Source organism: Ciona intestinalis, unplaced genomic scaffold (genome assembly GCF_000224145.3).
Source record: "Ciona intestinalis unplaced genomic scaffold, KH HT000111.2, whole genome shotgun sequence".
NCBI lineage: Eukaryota > Metazoa > Chordata > Ascidiacea > Phlebobranchia > Cionidae > Ciona > Ciona intestinalis.
In genome coordinates this window covers 198,825-217,014 of record NW_004190433.2, presented here as the reverse complement: position 1 = coordinate 217,014, position 18,190 = coordinate 198,825, and the positions used below count along the sequence as shown (strand labels likewise).

The 18,190-nt window shown below is 35.5% G+C and overlaps 2 protein-coding genes across 5 annotated transcripts in view; one reads left to right on the top strand and one right to left on the bottom strand.

The window, feature by feature from the left end:
• Nucleotides 1-5,357, top strand: part of LOC100179282 (tankyrase-1) — a 13,339-nt gene extending 7,982 nt beyond the window's left edge. Inside the window, exons 13-21 of the mRNA XM_002121626.5 lie at nucleotides 102-260; nucleotides 828-1,076; nucleotides 1,609-1,810; nucleotides 2,287-2,530; nucleotides 2,844-2,991; nucleotides 3,381-3,519; nucleotides 3,993-4,175; nucleotides 4,525-4,652; nucleotides 5,108-5,357. Of these exons, the coding sequence (XP_002121662.3) occupies nucleotides 102-260; nucleotides 828-1,076; nucleotides 1,609-1,810; nucleotides 2,287-2,530; nucleotides 2,844-2,991; nucleotides 3,381-3,519; nucleotides 3,993-4,175; nucleotides 4,525-4,652; nucleotides 5,108-5,179 (1,524 nt within the window). The 3' untranslated portion in view covers nucleotides 5,180-5,357. The remainder of the gene's footprint in view (nucleotides 1-101; nucleotides 261-827; nucleotides 1,077-1,608; nucleotides 1,811-2,286; nucleotides 2,531-2,843; nucleotides 2,992-3,380; nucleotides 3,520-3,992; nucleotides 4,176-4,524; nucleotides 4,653-5,107) is intronic.
• LOC100176140 (KN motif and ankyrin repeat domain-containing protein 1-like) lies at nucleotides 5,317-17,508 on the bottom strand. Of its 4 annotated transcripts, XM_002127563.5 has the most exons (20): nucleotides 17,290-17,508; nucleotides 15,454-15,579; nucleotides 14,779-14,878; nucleotides 14,368-14,496; nucleotides 12,482-12,587; nucleotides 12,257-12,409; nucleotides 11,363-11,489; nucleotides 10,457-10,989; nucleotides 9,626-10,393; nucleotides 9,001-9,292; nucleotides 8,620-8,716; nucleotides 8,329-8,548; nucleotides 7,955-8,052; nucleotides 7,810-7,897; nucleotides 7,311-7,460; nucleotides 6,986-7,168; nucleotides 6,478-6,708; nucleotides 6,027-6,119; nucleotides 5,846-5,886; nucleotides 5,317-5,535 (listed from the first exon to the last, which is right to left on the bottom strand). In XM_002127563.5, the coding sequence occupies exons 1-20, from the start codon at nucleotides 17,441-17,443 to the stop codon at nucleotides 5,508-5,510; spliced, it is 3,717 nt and encodes a 1,238-aa protein (XP_002127599.1). In that variant the 5' UTR covers nucleotides 17,444-17,508; the 3' UTR covers nucleotides 5,317-5,507. The 4 variants fall into 4 exon arrangements, with proteins under 4 accessions (XP_002127599.1, XP_026694563.1, XP_026694562.1 ...); XM_009863259.3 differs by lacking the exon at nucleotides 5,846-5,886 and having other exon boundaries at nucleotides 5,320-5,535; XM_026838762.1 differs by lacking the exons at nucleotides 14,368-14,496; nucleotides 14,779-14,878; nucleotides 15,454-15,579; nucleotides 17,290-17,508 and adding an exon at nucleotides 13,535-13,685.
• Between the last annotated feature and the right edge of the window lie 682 nt (nucleotides 17,509-18,190).

Genomic DNA, 18,190 nt, shown 5'->3' with positions numbered 1-18,190 from the left:
AATGGGCCAAATCNTGGCCTAAATCCCAGGTCCTTGACAACACCTCACCCATAAAGAATAAAAAAAAAGAATAAAACCATTTACCTATTCTGCTCTCCTAGGATTTACTAAGAGGAGATGTTGCCCTCCTGGATGCAGCAAAGAAAGGATGTCTTGCTCGTGTTCAAAAACTTTGCACCCCCAGTAACATTAACTGTCGAGATCAACAGGGTAGAAATTCAACTCCACTACATCTTGCTGCAGGTTACAATAATGCTGAGGTAAGCTTTAATATAGTATGTTCTAAAGTTCATATATTTTTTATTTCCCTCTGATAACTTCAATTTTTGTACAATAGCTGCTCTCATTAATACAGTAAGCTGACTTTTACACTAAAAAAATGTAGATTAGAGCACCAAACCATACAATTTTTAGTGAAATGGCCATTTAACTATTCATCTGGTTGATTTTACTTTCACTTGTTACTGTCATTTGTTAATTGAAGCTTTACTACCAAATGGAGCTAAATAAAATTTTAAACCACTAAATAATAGCTTTCACAGTATTTTCATGGCTCTGTTTTTCGTTATACTTTCTGTTTGAAAATAATACATGTTGTAAGTTGTACAAAGATAAAATAAAAAACAAATATCATATTTAGCTATGATACGTTACATGAATCCGGCTATTATGATTATCTGTTTTATTAAAAAAAATGACTAATAATGCAAGTAATTGGCCAAATAAAAATATATCTCTTTCATACACCATTGGACTTGTTTTTACCAGTGTTTTTAGTAGTACTTGTTAATAATTGTTAATTGCTATTAACTTGTAATATAACACAGGTTGCAGAATATTTGATAGAGCACGGTGCTGATGTGAATGCACAGGACAAAGGTGGACTGATACCACTACATAATGCTTCGTCATATGGTCATGTAGAAATAGCAGCATTGCTTATTAAGAGCAATGCATCGGTGAATGCAACAGATAGATGGGCATTCACTCCTTTACATGAAGCTGCACAGAAAGGACGAACACAACTTTGTACTTTGTTATTAGCTCATGGTGCAGACCCTACAATGAAAAATCAGGTGCATTTTTTTTCAAAAAAGTTTCATTCATTTGTAATTTAATGTAAATTTTGACCTTAAATTTTGTTTACAGGTTTAATAATTTATGTAATTAAATTAACTGAATTTAGCTTTGATTCCAAATATGTGTTTCGTGCAGTGTAGGATCTTACCCTGGTAGAATGGAATATTTTATAAAACATATAGACGGTGCTATAATTTTATGCCATACCACAATAACTGTTGTATTCCATATGGACGGAGACCTACAGCAAGGCATGCCAGAGAGCATGTGATTTGGATCAGAGTTGACCCATCATCCTGAAAACCTAGAAATCACATTAGATATAATAATACCCCCATGGCATGCACATTGCACACCCTGTACACCAACATAAGGGCCTATACTATAAAGAAATGCCCCAAAAAACCACATTAATTATACGAATACAATAATACACATGGCATGCATGAAGGCCTTGTATACCCATCTTAGCAGCACAAGTACATACATTATGATATAAAACAAACTAACGGCAACAATCACCCACAGGAAGGGCAAACTCCGCTTGACCTTGCAACTCAGGAAGATGTTCGCTGCCTCCTCATCGACGCAGCTCCACAAACTGCAACAGTTTCATCAACATCTAAACAAGCCACTCAGTCATCCAGTAATAGCAATGCTGTTGATGATGAAGATGGTGAAGCAACTGCTGCATCTCATTCCATTGCTTTAGATCCCAATGCCTCAACAGGTGAACTATGTTTTATTTATGCTCAGCAGTAATTACATATTCTGGTGCTGTAATTGCATATTCTGGTGTCTGGTGCTGTTTAACTTGCTACCAGGCCTAATATAGTAGTTTATAAGCTTAAAACCGATCGAAATGTGGGTAATAAAATTTATATCAATTTGGCCAAAAATCATTTTTTAATTAAAAAAAACGCCAGTAATGATTTGATATTAAAAAGTTCCTAAATAACACACGAATTGTAACTATTCCAAAAGTAAATTAAATATGCTGTACAACAATAAAAGTTATTATGTAGTATAAATTTATATGAAATAGAAATATATATATATATATTGTTTTTTTTTAGGTTTTCAACTGTTACACAACAATAAACATTAACGGGTATACATTTATATGAAATACAAAACTAATTTTTAAGTTTTGTACTAGTTTATTTGGACCTTAAAAAACTTTTTTTTTAAATTTTGTTTACACAGGAGAAGTTGCCGTACTGCAGTTACTTGACCGATTATCGTTATGTCAATATCATGAGATGTTTGATAAAGAAAAGATCACACCTGATGTATTAGCTGATATGGGACATACTGAACTTAAGGATATTGGAATAACAGCATTCGGACACCGACATAAGATAATTAAAGCTGCGGAACGTCTGGCACTTGCTGCTGCTGATGGGGCAGTGGATCCAATGTCAGATATAAACTCAATTGCATTTTCAAGGTGAGTTTTTTATGTTGTACTCTTCAACAATGAGAATTTTACTTACCTTCCAAAATTAAAGCTGTAAGCTTTTTAGTGGTAAATATGACCCAATCAGAATTAGTTACATATAGTTTCTCAACCAGGGTCAATTTTTATTTTGTCCAAGTTTTTGTTATGTTTAACTCGGAATAATGCATGACTTACTAGACAATTCTAGCAGTTCCCTATGTAACATATGTTATGTTACAGTAAGCCTCATATTTTAAATAAAATAGTTTAAGTTTCATGTAAAAAAAATTGTAAAAAATATGATTTTTTTCTTATCTAACAGACCAACGCAACAAGGTTCTATTATAATTGACCTTAAACCTGAAGATAAAGAATTCCAGTCAGTATCTGAAGAGATGCAAACCACTATACGTGAGCATAAAGATGGTGGGGTGGCAGGTGGTGTATACAAGTCATACAATATTATTAAGGTTAGTATTTCATACGCCTATATTATTTATTAATAAATATATTTAATTTTTGATATTTTTTTACGTATATAATAGTTTAGAGAAAGATACTTTTAGCACATAGTATCCCATATTTCCTTTTTAACAAATAAAACAAACTACTTCAAGAGTTATGAAGATACAGTTATATAATAGTGTGTATACTGAATGTTATTGATTTATTACCAAATGAAAAGATAAAAAAGGGAATTAAAACATGAACCATCTTACCCCACCCTACCATTCAATTCAAATACTGCTCTTACTATGAAAATTTGGTTTTTATTTTTAATTAAATTATTTACCAAAATACAAACCTTTATATTTTGTGTTCTGGTTATGTTCTGTTTTAATTATGATGTCATAAACAGGTTCAGAAAGTACAAAACAAGCGACTTCGTGAACGTTGGAACCATAGGAGGATTGAAGTTGGTGAGGAAAATCATAATCATAGCAATGATCGGATGCTTTTTCATGGATCATCATTTATTAATGCTATTGTTCAGAAAGGTAGCTATATAGGATAAATATGTTGATTGTTGTTGTACTTGGATAAATAGATGGCATTTGTTTTTTTCCTCGCGTGGTGGCAATTCCACAGTGGTTGTTACATGTGTGTCCTATTTTATAGTACTGCTACCTGTTTAAAAGTTACCACATAATTTTTTCATGTACACTGATATTTTGCCCATCCCACAAGTGACCATTAGTTTAAAGCTATTATCACTCAGGGTCTCGAGTTTTTAAATTTATAGTATTGCTTGAAGATATACAATGAGAGTTTAATTGAAAGTTCACTTAAAAGTTTACATATCTTTCCTTAATAATAATAATATTATTTAGGGTATTTTAGGGTATTCTAATGCTAAGGGTAATATATTAAAAGTTTACTAACCAGGATTATATGCATTACATATAAAAGAAAGAAAAAAAATTACCTATTTAAAAGTCACTCACAATTAATTTACTAATTTTTTCCACAGGTTTTGACGAGCGCCATGCTTACATAGGTGGTATGTTTGGTGCTGGGATTTATTTTGCGGAAAATTCTTCCAAAAGCAACCAGTATGTGTATGGTATCAATGGTGGTACTGGCTGCCCCATGCATAAGGATAGGTCGTGTTATATTTGTCACAGGCAGATGATCTTCTGTCGTGTCACTTTAGGTAAATAAAAGTTTGGTAAATTTTAAGTTAAAAACGTTATTTATATTTTTTGCAAGGTGTTTTTGAATTTATAAAATTATATATTATTAGCTAAAATCTATACTTTTTATAAGTAATTTAAAAGTTTGGTAAAATTATTAAAAATAGTTTGTTAAACATATATATATAAGTTTTTGGGATATATAATATAAGTTTTTGGGATATATAAAATCTTATATCTATAACTATATTCTGTTTTTTTTACATTTTCATCTATTTCTATTAGCTATATGGGAAAGTACGTTGTTAAATTCAACTTTATTACATACATTTCAGGGTAAAAATTGATAATTTTTTTTTTATTTCACAGGAAAGTCATTCTTACAATTCAGCGCAATGAAAATGGCGCATGCACCCCCTGGTCACCATTCTGTGATTGGCCGACCAAGTGTTGGTGGATTGTCCCATGCAGAGTATGTTATATATAGAGGAGAACAAGTAGGTTCAATCAATTGTTGGTAACACTTGTGCTGATTGCTCAGTGGTAGAGTACATGTCTTGGTATGGTAGTTGGTTTGAAGTATTGTCTGTTGTTAACACCTAGTTTGTTTGCATAATGAATCACATTCTTGTAACTGAAAGTTCATGAGTCCAAAGTCTAGGTCCACATATCTGTGCTTGGGTAAGTCGGTAAGACACTAAACAGGAATCAAGCATCCACACATAAAAGCATTTGACACACAAATGAATTTTTGGTAAAAATTTGACACGATGTGTATGAAAACACCATACATGTTGTGCAAAAGATAGTGTTAATTCGCGAAGTTGTACCACCTTGTGAAAATACATATATATGGTTTGAGGTCCCTGAGGACCTTGGATTTAGGCCAGACTTGTTCCATTACCCCAATTCTGTTCTAAAATACAGTGTTATAATTTTATATTATTTTCAGGCATATCCGGAGTATTTGATCACTTACCAAATCGTCAAACCACCTGATGAAACTTCAACTAGTCAAGCCTGATTTCATGTGTTGTTTTTTGCCAAATTGGTTCTTTCAAGTTTTCTTATTTCAATGTAGAAATAAATGTGTGTGGTGTGCCTGACACCTAGTTCTTGGTATTTTAGGAACTAGAAGTTCGTTTAACTGGATTAGGCTGGTGGTGTTCGCATGTTCATTTTTATTACATTGATTAAAAAAACAACTTTGTCAATATTATGTTGGAGCAAGAGTAAAATATGTAAAAGAACAATACGGTTAAAAATAAAGGAAAGAATAAAAGCATAAAAAGCAGATAAGAGATTGGAAGCGGCGATTGTATCCACAACCAACAATATTCGTCATCATAGTTTTATGATTTCGTTTTTCGATGAACTGGACTGAAAAATAAAGCGGTTGTTATAGCAAAGGGAATACATAAAAAGTACCGTGTATAGTAAAAATGTACATTAGGCCTTATTTAAGAAATTAACAGCGGTTTAATAGAAGCTTTTTAAATTGTAATTTAATATGGTTTTGCTTTTAGTTTTTTTGTTAATAATATGCAGCCTTTATTATAAAGGTACATCAGAACAGAAGAAACATGTTTAGTTTTGTAACATACTGCAGATTTCTCAGAGTTTTAGGTCGTATTGAAATTTAATTAAGGTGCGCATGCTGCAGGCCATGAGTTATGTTTAGGTTGATTACCTTGACTTCTGTTTTGCCCCGTCAACCCTTGGTCTTGAGCGCTGTGTGAGGATGAAGCAAAAGTTGTTAGTGTGATGATGTTAATATCATGCGTACATGTTAAAGTATGAAAAATACCACAGTGAGGAAATGTTTTTTGACAATTCATTCATGCAAAGATAATGTTGGAGTATATTCTTACCGAGTTGGGTTTAAAGTTGAGTTGAGCATACAGGAGAATTGCAATTTCCCGATGACCAGCATCCATTGCTATGTTCATTGCTGTGCTGCCATCCTGTATGAAGGGCTCAAGTTAAACAAAGGTTTTTCTTTCAGCAAAATACCAAAAAGCATTGGTACAGTGAGTGGACAGACAAATCATAAGATTAATGTTTACATTGTCTGACACCAAGGCACAATTGTTACATCAAAACCAAATATTGGATTTGGACGTAGTTTTGTTTCACCAAAGAAAAATAAATAAATATTATTCAATTCAAGTCCTATCTTTAGCTTGTCATGTCATGTATTTTAAAGGTTGGATTCACCGCTCTGACATTCAGCAAACAAATTGTAAAAAACATACATATTCATCTTTGTAAATCAAACAAAGGTAAGCCAATGTCAATACATAATATTTAAATAAAACTTACAGAATCTTTTGCTGCAGCATCACACATAGGATGATTGAGTAACAGTTTGACTATCTCAATTTGCCCATGCTCAACTGCGCACATTAATGGAGTAGAACCATCATTATCTCGTGCATTAACTTCTGCCCCACAATCAATTAGAAGTTTTGTGGTCTTGTATCGCCCATGACTCACTGCCAACATGAGAGCAGTCTGTCCAGCTTCTTTTGCGTGAGTGTTTATGTTTGATTTCTAAAAATTAAGTTAACCCTTTAGCATATATTATACAAGGTAGTTAAACCAGTGTATTTGTAACAGCTGGACTTCAGCCACAAACCACAAAACACTTTTCCGGATCCAAAACTATTTTAAGCCTCCAGGAACGTCGTATGAGTAGCAGTAACAATTTAACCCTTGGGTACAATAAATTTAAGTAGTAGAAGTCTATTCCTGAGTATACAGTTACATGTAATTTAGGCAATGCAAAGTTAGCAAATCTTTTTTAGAAATGCAAAGGTAAATTAAATACCTCAAAAAGTTGTTTAAAAATTTTCATGTCTGCCTCGCTTTCTACATGACATAAAGAACCCAGCATTGCAGCCGTGTAACCGGCATGGTTCAGTTTATTTACGTCCAATTCCTCTATCCTGAGCAGTGTTTCAACTATTCTCATATTATTATGGGATATCGCATAATGTAGAACGGTGTTGCCCTGTAATTAATTGATCTTTTAAAACACGATTACATGCCTTACTTTATTGACATTGTTTAATTAAGTAAGCTTAATACATAACCATCGAGTAAACAACACTTTACTATTAATAGCAACTTAACAGCTTATTTGCTTTACTTACACTGTTATCTGTCATGTTGACGACCTTGCGCAGAACAGGTAGTGAGGTATCCGCAAGATCAGTAACAAAATCATCCAAGGTTTTTACATTGGAATTAGGTTGGGCTGCCACTCGAAACCATTCTTGTTGTACGGTGCTGGTGGCATTTTCCTAAATTGGTACAAAATCAAACTACAGTTACAAAAGTAAAATAAATGTTTGGTGCCATTGGTGATTGGTAACCCTGCCTCTAGTTTAGAAGGTATTGATTTGAGACTTGATGCTGTTACTATTGTGGGAATTTTTGTCTTTTTTGTCTTTGGCAGGACACTTAACAGCATTACTTTAACTCAATGAACCACTAATAATAGACTAAAAACACTGATAAACTAAAAGACAAAACATTCAAAAAAATCACACATAAGATTACCTATATGGTAACTCAAAAGCACCCACAAGGTATTTTAACGCAAAACATTCATTCACAAATACATTATAACCTAAATATTATACCACTTACCAATTGAGAGTGGTTCACTGATTTTGGAACACGCATATGCATCTCAAGAATGTCACAAGCATCTAATAGTTCACTTGTAAACTGATACCTTCATAAAAAAAAAACATATAAATACAGTTGCAACAATTTAAAGTCATAAACTTACTTTTTATTTTCGTCTTGAAACACTTCATCTTCTGCCCCGTCTCCAACAATCCTTTCTTCAATTACGGAAGTTTTAACAGTTTTAGCCATCGCAGCAACCTGAGAAAATAAATACTTTCATATAATTGTACCTAGTTTATGTTTGCAGATATAGAAACAAGAAAGTTTAAATTGGGTTTAACACACATTCTTTTTACTGGTGCTTTTTATCACACCTTTTTATCTATAACATGTTTTGCCAATGATACCCTTTTTTTTGGTTGTTTAAATAACATGATCATTTTCTAACAGATAAATAAAATTTATGTTAATACAGTAGTAGCCTATGTTTTTATATTTTTAAAAACTTGTTCGACAGTTTCCACAGTCACTTACCAAACTAATTTCTTCCTTTTTAGAATTTTCTTTATGTTGATCCACAACTTCTTTACCAACATCACAAACCATGTTTTTCATGTCTTCCTCTTTTACTTTAACATCATTTTCCTTCTCAATCTCCCTCATCAACTCTTTAAGTTCTTCCTTGGTTTCATCTGCACTTGTAGATTGCTCCTCTTCCTCGTCAGATGAAGAATAGTCCTCCTCACTGGAGGAGCTTAGAATAAGGATCAAGTTAAAAGTTAGATGAAAAAATGAATATCATTCATCATTATCATGAGTACTTACTCATCACTTTTCACTCCTTCAGCAAATCTTAAAAACTTCTTCTCACCAACAGGGGTGTCAGGCGTCTTTAAAATTGACTTCAAGTCTGCAGGGTCAACTAAAAATACATAGGATAAATACTAGTAAAGTGTATGACCTAAGGATACTAGATTCAAGGCTCGGTGCTGTCACCATTGTGGAAGACCCTAACAGGGTATTCAAATTAAGAACCATATAAAAATATCCAAAAAACAATCACTTCAAATTTTATATACTTTAGCAACTTGTAATAGGCAAAGGAAGAATAAGAAGAGGTAAGAAATAGTTTACACTTTACAGGGTTGTCTTGTCGTGCCAGGATAAAAAAGTTGTATTTACTCATTCATGTTAAATGTTATATACCTATAGATGGTTCATGTAATGGGATGTAACCGTCTTCTTCATCATCTTCTTCCTCACTCGATTCATCTGTCTCAGGGGTGGATTGCATGTAATGGAATGAAGCTGAAATTGCTGCAGATGTTTGTTCTTTTAACTTTTCTTCAACAACCAAATTGTCTTTTTGTGCAAATGCAGGATTTATGAAACGTGAAACTTTCTTTTCTTCCGTTTTTTCCTCTTTGTTAATAACATCATTAAATCCTTCGTAGTTCTCAGCGAGCAAACTTTGTTGTTCTTCCAGGAGAGACTGGACCTGTTGAATAAAATTACAACCTTTAAATAAGTATGATATCATAGCCTTTATCATCAGTATCCAGAATGACAGAAAAGCAGTAATTTGCCCCCGCGTGCCAGGGAAATAGCAGTCGTTATCCTCCTGTGCTCACATACAACTGACCATGAATGTAGCTTTGTATTTTTATGTCAGTCAGACTAACAATTTGGACAACCCGTTAGTAACCACTGGGTTTAAATAATGCCCAATGAGTGCCTTGCCTACAACAGTTGTAGCAATGAATCCGGTATGTGGGTATAATGCTCTAACCACACAGTGCGCCGTAGCGGCAAAATATAATACGTGTTTTACCTTATCAACATAATCGTCGATTTGTGTTGAATGTTTCTGTTTAACTAGATCGTCAGTCGATGTAGCTTCGTCAACTTTGTCAGTGAGATATTGCGTAGAAACGTTTTGCGTAGTGACGCACTGCGTGTTCGTTGTAGATGACGTCACAATCGGGATTATGTCGTCACAATCCGTCGACGAGTTGTACGTAGCTACGTCTGCGGTTTGCTGAACTGCGTCAGTGCTTGGTTTTCGAATATCAGCGATGGTAGATGTTGTACGAGTAGCGACATGTGTATCAGTACACTGGTCGCATGTTTGGAGTTCAGTTCCCACCGCAACCGAAGCATTAGGTATGCAAACGCGTTCGTTTCCACAGGCCACGTCTTTCATATCATTATATACACACCATCTACCGTTGCCAGCATCGGTATTTGTTGCAAGAGTTCTTACTTCAACTGTAGGATGTGTCGGCAACTCGCAACTTACGGCCACGTCGCTGGTCGAGGTTGGTTGCGTGCCAATACATTGGTCAGTCAATTTAGCACCAGCAGATACACCTATGTCCACGGTTTTCAAGAGTCCTTCACATGAAGTAGCGATGTCTGATCTAGTAACACGAGGAGTAGATGTACCGACTGTTGACGACTCGACATGGTTCCCAGAAGCAAAATCGTTCGTTAGAATTAGACCGACGGTTGATGTTAACTTGGTGTTTTGCAAAACTGACGCTTCTACGCCGATGTCTCTTTTTTCAACGGCACTCCCTCCGCATGACTTATCCACCATCTGCAAACAGTTAGTTTAACATAAGGATAAAACTTAACAGACTCTAAAGTTCACTTTACTTACAGCATTGAAGGCGTGTTCTCCAGTGCCAATGGTTCGAGTGAGCGGAGATATAGTTTGAGTAGCAGATGTATTTAATTCGTTCTTTGTTTGTGAGTAAGAGTTAATAGTCTCAATAGAATTCGTCTCTGAACCGCAATCCTTATATTCCTTTGGTGGTGGGGGAAAAACACCGAATTCGGCGTCGATTAAACAAGGCTCGACCAGCCCCGAGAAATCAACGGTTTCCGGTGGCGACGTTTGTCTTAAAATCTGACAATCAGACTCTACTTCGTGAGTGATTAAGTTTGACTTTGAGTAACACACGATGTCCTGGTAAGGCATTGAGTCTCCGACAGCGATCGATCTATATTTACGTTTCGGTGGCAGCGGTGGACCTCGTAAGTCGAGTTTTGTTTCAACAACTAAAGATCTGGGAAGTCCTGGAGATGTAGGGGGAGGACTTCTTGGAGAACTGATGGAGGACTGGGAAGATGAAGAAGAAAATCCGCTGGATGTTGAGAGCAAGGACTTCCGTGGAGACAGTTTATTGTGATCTAGGGCGGAAAAGATTTATCCTTGAGATTCGTGAATCAACACTACAATCTTAAAACACGAAAAACAAATATTTATAAAAACACACCGGACAGGTGTATATAGTACTGTGTTGTAAAATAGGATACGGTTAGCACCTAAGTCCCATATTTCAAGGTCATATTTTGAACAATTAACAACGCTCCTTGAGTCGCGGTGTAGGGGTTATATAATTCTGTAAATATTCTTTTACTACCAAATAGGACGAGAATGGAGATGAATGTCCCATCTTACCCCGCCCTAATAAAATATAAATCTAATTTTGTCCCGACATTTAGACGTCATATTACGATCGCCTTTGCCGGAGTTGGTTTGGATTTGGTTAAAATTGCTCACCTAAATCATCAAGCGGTGATTTTAATCGTTCAACCTTATTTTCAGCTTCTTTTAATTCGTCAAGAAGATGTTTCTTCTCTTGTTGTAAAACTGAGATCTTAACTTGCAGAACCGGAATCGTTTTAACCTGAATATAATGTAAATATGATTTTATTCGTAACATGTTTTAACAAATGTCGTTTTTAAACGACTGTCGTTCGTTCTGCCATTTCGTTTTAACCATTTTTTATTATCGCTAACGTAATCAAAGAGACAAATAAAAGTTAGTATAGTAGGGTGGGCAGATGGGTCACCTTTAGTACACAACATTCAAATATCTTGGTCGTGTTTTAAACAATTAACAACGGTCTATAGGGGTCGTGCAGATACGGTTTTATATTTCTTTGATTTTTCTTTGTTTACTACTAAATGGGACGAGAAAATAGAATGAACAGGTGTCCCATCTCTCCCCAACCTACTATAATATTATTAATAACCAGGATCAAATTCAGTTTAATTTAGACAATGTTCCAATTCATTGATTAAACTTATCAATCATCATTAGGAGTTGCAATCTATCTTGATAAAAACATGCACCGTATAAACGTCTGCACGTCTTTATATGGATTTATCTGTTTCTAGCTAACAGGAACACACATAAAAATTAGTAAATTTATAAACACGATTCTAAAATAGTAATAAAACATCATTTTGACAGCTATTACAGTGCTATCAAATACAAAACAGAAAGCAGTCTCGCAGCAGCACAAATATTTTACTACATTTTTGAATTATTAAAAAAAACTGTAATTCGACCTTAATTTAAAAGGCTATCAATTTGTTTTGAACAAATTTCCAAATGAATTATAAAACAGTAAATCTGACAGCAATTTACAGTTAAATACATAAACATACCTGTTCTTCTAGATCACGTAAACGAGAAAGAGCTGTGGCCATTTGTTCCCTAACTACTTGTAAATGATGAGACGTTATCTGACCATTACCGCTTGCGATTGTGTTCGGTGTAAGACTTCCACTTGAATTTGCAGGGCTTCCGCTACCTCGACGCTGAAAGATATTTAGAGAGTTATAATTTGAAACTAAAATTTGTGGGGAGTTGTCCAACACAAAATCGCTTACCATGTTATGCAATGTTTGACTGGACACTCCGTTCCTCACTGCATAGTTGTGTGGCGGTAAGCCCGGTTCTTCGCCAAATGCCTTTGTCCGCTTTGATCGAAACGACCTGGACAAGATACACACCGTTACAAATCAAACATTCCACGCTCGACCGTGTAAATAAACGGAAATGATTTAAAACGATTATAATTTAGCATCGCAAACATTTCTTACCAGCAAGGCATTTTTAAGCATGTAATGCATGCGTTTCGCAAGGAACGGCAAAAATTACACAAAGTGTATTAAATCTATAAGCAAATGATTTGCGTTATATGCTTGCTAGTAAATATCTCTTGGATTCGCTACACACAATAGACTTTCACAACAGCTGAACTATTTTAAAAGCCTTGTTTTATTCCGACTTAATCTCAACCGATTTGAATAAACCTGACAATGGACCTTGGTTTTATAACCAGATATAACGTATCAGTACAATCACAAGAATGACGCTTTTGACGATAATGTCACATATATAGTCTTCTAAGAAATTGTATACAGTAGGCAATTGTGTAAGTGCTACTGCGCTACGCTATCCTCTCTAGTTAACGGAAATTGTTGGGAGGTACATGTAATCTAATGTTAATATCCGAACAAACCGTTAGTACTCGTTTCTTTCGTATTCTCTGCAATGTCTAACGCTATATGCCTCATTGTTTTAATAGGACATATTTTAACCACCTTTAGTACTAAATGCGTAATGATCTGTATGGTATCTAACAATGCAATAGGTACGCGCGGTCCATTTTGAATAACAATTGAATACAATTACTGCGCTGACGTATTCTCGCTCGGCGGAGATATTTCTTTGTTTATACTTCGAATACCGTCCGGTTCTAAGCGGAGATTCGTTTCTATATTACACACCAGTCGTACAAGCATAGTAGACGGTGCAGCATATCTTAAGCTAGACCACTGAAACTAATGTCTTTTTTTACACAGACATGGCTCTAACGCAAAGTTAATGCAAAATGCGCGTTGCTAAGAAGCAAAGTCCGAGTAAGATAACGTCGTCACCTGTGGCAATGAAGAAGGGTCGATGACAGCTCACTCTTCGACGTGTAATTAAATCCAAGTAACCATCAACGGTAATTACAAATTATTACATCAACAATCGACCCTAATTACATGCAATGTTCTACAACAATTAAGCGACTTGCACTTTTTAAACTGCGTCGAAAAAGCTACCTTTGTCACTCTAACGAGCGAAAAAAGTTCTTAATTACCAAGAATACTACTTTGTAGTGAACAATTGTAATATGACGTGTACTATGTACGTGCGTACTGATTTACGCTAAATGACAGCTCACGCAAACCATAAAGTAGAATGAACTGATATATGATATCCGTTTGTTCCAGATTAAACATACGATGACCACTTATTAGACACTCGCTTCGAAACAAAACCGTCAACTTATACTTTAGAACGCTGGAGCTCACATACCATTACACGGCACATATACGTTTTGTGTGTGGACTCGAAATTACTGTCACATAGCGTTTATATTGTGTGTGGTCTAAAAAATTGATAACTTATGTTTTAATGTAATTAGTTATCAATTTGTCCAGCATACACGCTAAGCATTCTATATATAAATCCGATATACCAGTTCGAGTGGCTTTGTTAACGACCGATGGCCAAAGTGGCTTTCCGATACCTGTGTTTGCATAAGCGACAGATCAAACAGACCACACCACAGTGAAAACAAAGGCGACCAACTGAGGTACCGGCCGAATGTGGTTCTTTTCTATTTTATGACCGGTATAATATTTTCTTTATCTGCATCGTGTTTTATGCGATGATCAACGCTGGGCTGGAATAACAGACAGCACAAAGTAGATCGACTCACCGAAACGCCTCAAGCCGTCTTCTCGTTTCCATCAATGTTTTGTCAGCACGTACACCCTGCCTGTTCCCTTCACAAGTTCCCTCGCTAGCCAAAGAATCGAGGCTTTCATTAGAAGGGCCACCAGCTAACCTGTAACAATTAGAGGTGTAAAAAGCATAACGAAAACGTATATAGTCGTATACACAAAGAACTGAAGCAAAAATCATAACGAAAACGCAGGTATAAAAACATAACGAAAATGTATACAATACATAGCATACCGAAAAAAAGCAAAACCTTGACCAAGGTGAAAACTTAAAAAAAACATGTACAAAGTATAACGTAAACGAATACGTTAGTTATGTTGCCATCAAAGGCCATATATATATGCACTTGATACTTTTGTGTTGACGGTAGTGTAAAACAATATACCTTGTGTTATAGTGTACTTGTTGCTGTCCGGATGCTTGTGAAGCGGTGCGTGACCGAGGACGACGAAATGATGACGTACGCTTGAACGACTGTCCTGACACTGAAAATGGAAATGTTTATCTTATGTACGTGATTTGATTCGGTAAACCATATATTATATAGTAGGGTGGAAGAAGATGGGACATCTTTTTCATTCTATGTCTTGTCCAATTTAGGGGTAAACAAAAGCACATTTAAAGAATTATAAAACCGTTACTCCACGACTCCCATACACAATTGTTAATTGTGTAAAACACGATCAGAATATTTGTTATGTGCTAAAGGTGTCCTGTCTTTCCCACCATATATTGTATATACATACATATACGCTTGTCCGTAGTATCGGTATAATAAGAGTGTAGGGTAAAATGGGATACCGTTAGCACCAAATCCCACATTTCCTTATCGAGTTTTAAACAATTTCCTGCGAATGCGGTTATATAATTCTGTAAATATTCTTTGTTTACTACTTGATGGGACAACAAATAGGAATGAAAGCATGCCCTATCTTATACCCCACTGTACTATGACCCCTTTCCCATACTATCGGTATGGTATGAAGCCGCACAGTTACTACTAAATACATACACGCATTATGGTATTACTACAAGTTATACACAATATACAGTTACTCACTGAGTTCTTCGCAGTATTTGACAAAGTCTAAATTCAGATGAGTTCCGTAAGGTGTTCGTAAACCATAGCCCTCAGCCGTGACCTCAGGTCGTATTTCTTCTAAAGACTCGAGTCGGTTGGTTGATGCTGAAAAGCGAAGTTCAAAATTCCGAATGAACGATTTGCTTAAATTTCTAATTACTGTGTTTGCATTTAAAAAAACAAAACAGATAGTCCACGCCCGCAAGTACACTGCACCCTATAACTTGTCCTCACACAAACACACAGTAATGCTACAGAAACAAACAAATATAAAATTCAAAGTAAATTATTAAGCGTTGTAAAATTGTTAACTGGCGAGTGTTTCCTCCAATACGGAAACATAAGCAGGACAAAGTCGGTGCTTAAGTGGAAGTACGTTCGATATACGGATACAACGTTTCTGTACTCTATACTTTACATAACTCAGTTACGTCATTTTCCCTTTAAATCTGTAAAGGCACGTTACTGTCTAAATTTATGTGTAGTAGTGTGGGGTAAGATGGGATAACGTTAGCACCCAAATCTAATACTTCCTGATCGTGTTTTAAACTACTAACAACGCATTTTTTGATCAACAAGGAAGCGGTTATTCAATTTTAAAAATATTCCTTGTTTGCTATCAAATAGGGCGATATAAGAGGTAGAAAACATGTCCTATCTAACCCCACAATACTAAAACTCAAGTTTAAGTTATGCATCTGAAATTGTTGCGGCTTTCTAGTTACAGTTTCAACGATTTCGTTACGACCCGTTGCACGAGCGGCACGCCAAACAAATATTTCATAAACAAGATTAACCGGTTATGAAATCTAGTTTAAAATGACTGAACTACTGTTATTGGACGTAAACTGTATTCATGATTTAACAGTTGTATTGTGGGCGGCCATGGGCGTATGGCTGTTTGCTGTAACAGCTAGATAATTAGTGGTCTAGTTTATTTATAGCCATTTTAAAAAGCTGTTTTGGGATAATTATTGGTTTGAATAAGATTTGGTCAATACTGTTTTAGGTTAATAGATTTAAGTTGTAAATTTTTGAATGTGAGGTTGTGTTTAACTTTAGTTTATTTATGGCCATTTTGAACAACTGTTTTGGATAATTCTTAGTTCGAATAAGATTTTGTCAATGCTGCTCATAGATTTAAGTTGTAAATTTTTGAATGCGAGATTGTGTTAAACGTGCGGATTGATTTGAGGCAAACAGCGAGTCTGCTCGTAGATAAAAAGGGAGTAACAAGCAAGCGAATGCTACGGTTTGACCGACATTTGTCGCATGGGAACCATATTGAACGTTGATTAAATCCTAATCTCATTCCGCTTCTCACGCTGTGTGTACTTTGGAAAAAATAGCTTGAACAGAAGGCAATCTAAATGGTCGGACGCGTAATCAGCTTATTCCATGGTAGTTTGAACCAGTTTCACGCACCGAAAAACTCATTACCAATGATTGCTTCAATCAGATCGAATTTAATCGCTCGTTCGGGTCACGTGTCATAGAATGAAAGCGAAATTAACAGCATAGTACACGACCAAGACAGGATATCAGCACTTTAAAATATTACGATTTTATTTAATTATAGTAGGATGGGGGAAGTTGGGACACATTTTAATTATATTTTCTCGTCCCAAGTGGTAGTAAACAAACGACATTCAAATAACTGTAAAACTATATGCTCCCATAGACCGTTGTTAACTGTTTAAAACACGATCAGGATATTCGGATGTTATGTGCCAAAGTTGTCCCATCATCTCCCACCCTACTATATTTCCACATTAAAGTGTGTTATTCACATAAACACGTATTTATAGGCCTTACCTTTATCCTGCATGTTTCGGTTGCTGTTGCTATTGTTGGTGTTGCTGTTCGTTTTCTCAGCATGGCTTGTTAATGTACAGTTTTCATGAAATATCGGAGTTTCAGGTTTTGTTCCTCCGTTTTTCCATAATCCCTTTAATTTTCTGAACTCCATATTTTCAGAAACTACAGGTGACACTAAGACAACAGGTCACCTAAATTTTACATATATACAAAATTAATACCGTTTTGTATCTACAATGATACTACTGTCCTTGTACCTAACTATATCGGTTGCTTTCCTACTAGAAAAGTGCATATATCCTGTCTACTCTCTCTGAATAACTTGCCAAAACATTGGTCGAAGCACGAGTGCCTTGACATGGCTACGAAGCAAGTGAGCTGTGACGGAAAGTGTAAGAAGATGGCCACCTTATATGGCTGCCTGTTCGACAAAAACAGCTTTTTCGTGGTGAAACAGTAATCCAGAAAAACCGAAGTAAACCCGCGAGAGTTTTTTTGCTCGTCAACATAGATAATGAGATGCGATAACCTTTCCAACAGGGCTGCGGTTTCGAGAAAACAAGTCTGTAACTATGATATTCGACTCTGTGTATCAAACCAACATAAGCTCGACTTTAACAAACAAATCACGAGGTTTATCTGTCATCTGAACAAAAAGAACGACAGTACAAGCAATACTTCATGATGTCTGGCAAGCGATCAAACGATATCCGCGGGCAGAAATTCAAGTCAACTGTCATTACAGACGATCATGTAACGTATAATTAACTACAGCCTTTCATTGTAATTACGAAAATTAGACGCAAGAAGACTTACTACGCTTCCAACTATTATCAAACTCTCAGCCAAATCTAGTTATGTATAAAGAAACATAGAAAAGCAGTAGAGTGCAGCGCTG